A 4,748-nucleotide genomic window follows, 5' to 3' on the forward strand; every position below is an offset into this window, starting at 1 on the left:
GGAAATTGCATGGAAATGGAAGGAGACCCTCAGGGTTATACAAAAGAACATACAAGAGGAAATGAGGGGAAAGGGAAAAATAATACAAGGGGGAGAAATGAAGGTCAGTAGAGGGGGCAGAGAGAGAAGAGGGGAGGGGAGGGGAGGGGAGGGGGATAGTAGAGGATAGGAAAGGTAGCAGAACACGACAGTCACTAGTATGGCAATATGTAAATCAATGGATGTGTAATTGATGTGATTCTGCAATCTGCATATGGGCTAAAAATGGGAGTTCATAACCCACTTGAAGCAAAGTGTGAAAGATGATATATCAAGAACTATGTAATGTTTTGAACAACCAACAATAAAAAAAATAAAAATAAACAAAAAGAATTTCTTAAGAAAGTGGATCTCATGTTAAGTATTCTTATTACCACAAAAAGTGTATTAAAAACTGTTACATAATCTCATTTCATTATTTTGTAACATTATGTATCCATTTCATATATATAGAAAAATTATATCAAACATAAACAAAAAATATGTATGATTTGTACCTTTAGAAGAAATATATTTTAAAACGGAATCAACAAAACAAATTGCACCTCTTTTCTCTACTAAAGCACACATTTGGACTTTCTTACCATGATGAGTATCTCTGGTTTGTGTTTCTTGGACAAATCAATGATATCCACTCCATTATAAAAGAGATTTTCAAAACACCCATTGAAGCTTTTATGTGGGAACACCACTGATTTTCCAAGTCCAGGAATCCCTCCAAAGCTGATCTTAGAAAGAATAAAATGATATAAATAATATTATTTAATTGTTTTCTGATTATCTGCTCAAAACATTAATGATCTACAAATACAATTGTCTTCAAATTTGCTTTGCATATTATATTGTCATATTAATTACAAATAAAATTTTAAAATGCAGATTTATCATTGTCTTTATTATAGAGAGACTCAATTCTCTAGTCATATGATTCTTGTCATCATTTTTAGATGAGAATTTTGTATCTTTATTTCCATGATGATCGGTGTAACAACTTATCCCAGTGTATCATCCCTAAAGAAAAGGGGAAGAGTAAAACTGCATGTTACTGAATGCCCCCTTTCTGTTCCCAAAATCCTTGCCAAGTTAAGGGAACCCTGAGAGCAAGCCTGGGCTGGAAAGTCCAGTTATATATTATCTTAAAGGAACTGGGCTTTCTCTTACACAAAATGGGAAGTAGGGCTACTAAGTGCTACTGTAGACAGCTATTTTCTTACATGTACACCCAGACAGTACTCCTTAGGATGCTGGTTAGACATGCTAACTAATCAGCTAATGCTGATGAATGCACTGCTTCTGTAGTCTAAGATATAAAACCCCTCTCTGAGTAGGGATCAGCACAGATTGAGCATACTGTGGAAAGAAGAATATGTGTTAATAGTCCAGCCACCACCACTGGACAAAGTGCCATGAGGAACAGAGGCACCAGTTGTCAAAGCACCATGAAAGGCAAAAGTGCTATCTGCAATCCTGTCAACACTGAACTCTTTTTGGAGGTAGCAGTGATCTGTTGTGAGGGTTTCCCAATAAATCACATGTCTTTCATGCTGTCTCTGGGCACTTTCTTTGGCTTTCCCACAACCTACCCCACTGTGCCCTGGTACAATTGGGGCTGTGGACATGACACCTACTATGAAGGCATTTGACTTTGCCAACCTTTATAGTAGCCAAGATTTTAGGGCACTGGCCTTTTCCATATCATTTTTAGGTTGGAAAAGTCTATTCATTGATAATCTTCTTCAAGAGCAGGATCTTCCATTGATCTCCACCACTGAGGTCAAATGAATGTCAATATTTTCTGGTTTTCTTGTTCTATCTGATACATGTGCTGAGCAGAATCATCAGAACAAATCAAATGCTGCATTTCAGTGTGGAGTAGATGTATGTGGGCAATACACTGCTAACATTGTTAAGGCTTCAGAAATACTAAGAAACATTTATTTTGATTTGTCTGCATTTGTCTCTCATTAATACATCAATATACTTGTTGACTGTTTCTCCAGGTTATCCCAGGTCACTAATTCTGTTTACTACTATCCTATAAGCAAAAGAAATTTCCAGGGCTCACATTAAAAAACACCAGATATAATACAGAAGACTTATCTGAAAGAATGCCTTAAAATATTGGTTTTTTTGTATTTATTTATAGCTTTTCATCCAAAAACATCCTAACTTCCTGGCATGAGTGCTTATTCTCATCTGAGGACTAACATTCATAAGGATAAAATGTCTCAATAGTGTATATTTGTGCCATCATGCGCCGAATTACAATTACGTTCAATGATGGCCCTCACATTTGTGGGCATCCCATAAGAATATGTTGCCTGGTGATGCCATAGTTATATAGGTTGGTGTAAGTACACTCTAAAATGTTCACACTACAATTAAATCACCTAATGATGCATTTCTCAGAATGTACCTTGTTGATAAGCAGTGTTCAACCTACTGTGTGATAATAATCCATAGGAAATAATTCACCAGATTCTGAATTCCTAGGAAAGAGTATGTATTCAATGTAGCAGTTCTTTCTCTAGAGGGTTATATTTCATTTAAGTGCAAAATCTATAATGTCCACACCTTATAATCAAGATCTAAAAGGCTGGCCTCTCCCTCTGCCTGGAAACGGTGAGTATGTTTGTCCACTGTGAAATTGATGTGTGTGTTGAGGACCTCAATAAGGACAGAATGCCAGTGTTGGTCATCCAGCAGACTGCCCAAGGTGAGGGTCACCTGGGCATCTAGGGAGGGCAGGTTAGCACCACCTGAGAAGAGAGTAAAAGTCAATGTAGTATTATTCCACCCATTCAATACTATGGTTTCTACTGGGAGATTTGACACAGCAATTACTCTTTCCTTATATCCTCCTATCCAAAAAGCTAGTTAGATAGTTTAATGTTAATCCTAAACACAATATAGTTTTGACCTTTGAGCAATTTCTTCTCTTATTTGTTGTTCTTTGTATTTGCTTTTCTGATTCAATAAAAAGTAAGGATCAGGGAATCTCCCTGTATATTTCACATTCATTCACTGTTTCTGATGACATTTTCACTTAATGTAAAAATATTTTCTTCTTAGAAAAGAAGAAAAGTAATGCTACTACCTCAAAATTTTACAATCATCCATTCATCTTTATGATATTATCAGGTTATTTATTGGACAGCTGATGATGGCTCTATACAATTATCAAACTATAATACTGTTTACATAAATACATGGTTAAGACAGACATGTAGCCCCTAAGATGCCACAACTGTAGGATGAACACATTCCCCTTGCTTAGACAGCTCTTGTTTGTACCAATCACTCCAAGGAATTATTTATAAGACCTTCTTTCATTCTTAAATGGATTGGTTTCAGTTTAAATTAACTGCTTAAGAAAAAAAAATAAGTATAAAAAGCATTTTCATCTAAGTAATCACATTTTTAAAAGCAATTCCTTGTCCTTTTACCTGAATTAAAGAACAAGATGAGTTTTCCTTTAACTAATTCCAGGGTGATATGTTTGCCATTTTGTCCTTCTCTGTGGAGTAGAATCCCATCACTCTGCCTGGTTTTAAATTTCAAAGTAATGATCTCCTTCATTGAACTGATGGATTTCTGATTAATTGTGTACAATAAGAAACTTTTTCCATCAAAATTAACCATCTCAGATCCTACAATGGAAAACATCAAAAAGTGATTCTAGATATATTTTCATTACTGCATTGAAATATATAAGTCAACACACATGTACATATGTAGTCTATTTCTGGTTTGCTTAACATAGGTGGAAATACCCACTGCCAATTTCCTCTTGATACTAGAGTTAACACACATCATCTCTCTGTTTGCTTTTTCTGACTTTTTTTGTTTTAAGACAGTATCATCTAGAAGTATTTGTGTTCTGCTCCTTCCAATTGCACCTATCTTTGTATTTGCTTTTCTGATTCAATAAAAAGTAAGGGTGAGGGAACAAGCTGAAGTTAATCCCCCTTGCACAAAATCTCCCTGTATATTTCACATTCATTCAATGTGAAATTGACACTACTGGTGTTTGGAAAGGATAAAACTGTTATCACATACTGGTAAAAGGTGTCAGTGTAAATAGCTTTATTGTTTGTGACCCAGTAGTTTAGACATTTAACAGTTCTCACTTTAATATACTTGTGTCCAGTCATAAGAGTCATGCATGCACATCCCAGATTCACTAAGTACCATTTTAAACTCATCTGAAGGGCACGCTAATACAAGCTGTACTTTTTCTCAATGTTGTGGCTGAGTCAAATCACAAAAGGCACACCTATTTTATGATGCACCTCAATAACTAAGAAGGTCATTCCATTGGGATGCCACCATTTTTCTCTGAACTTACTGACAATATCTTACTTTTTTGGTATCAACACTACTTTTATCAGTTTGTGCCAAAAAGTTACATGTTATCATTCATATACAGGGGTTGGGTGAAACTCATTGTAAGTGATTGCCTAGCATGTATAAGGCCCTGGGGTTTGATTCCAATCACAACACATGCACACAGACACATCATCAGTCAAAAACAATTGCAAAGAGAACAGTACAAAGGAGTTCATACAGTATGGCACCATGGTGCTGGCCTATAATCCCAGGGACACAGGACACTGAGGATGGAGGATTTCAAGTTTGAAATTGAGAAATTTAATGAGACCCTGTCTCAAAATGAAAAATAAAAGCAAAAAAAAAAAAAAAAAAAAAAA

The 4,748-nt window shown here is 35.6% G+C and overlaps 1 protein-coding gene across 6 annotated transcripts in view; it reads right to left on the reverse strand.

Moving 5' to 3' along the window:
* LOC107159601 (contactin-associated protein-like 3) overlaps positions 1-4,748 on the reverse strand; it is a 235,193-nt gene that overhangs the window by 114,015 nt on the left and 116,430 nt on the right. For all 6 annotated transcript variants that reach the window (XM_048796272.1, XM_048796267.1, XM_048796268.1 and 3 more), the window contains 3 exons: positions 3,486-3,689; positions 2,614-2,798; positions 624-767 (listed from right to left, as the gene is read on the reverse strand). In XM_048796272.1, the coding sequence (XP_048652229.1) occupies positions 624-767; positions 2,614-2,798; positions 3,486-3,689 (533 nt within the window). The remainder of the gene's footprint in view (positions 1-623; positions 768-2,613; positions 2,799-3,485; positions 3,690-4,748) is intronic.

Source organism: Marmota marmota, unplaced genomic scaffold, assembly GCF_001458135.2.
Source record: "Marmota marmota marmota unplaced genomic scaffold, marMar, whole genome shotgun sequence".
Taxonomy (NCBI): domain Eukaryota; kingdom Metazoa; phylum Chordata; class Mammalia; order Rodentia; family Sciuridae; genus Marmota; species Marmota marmota.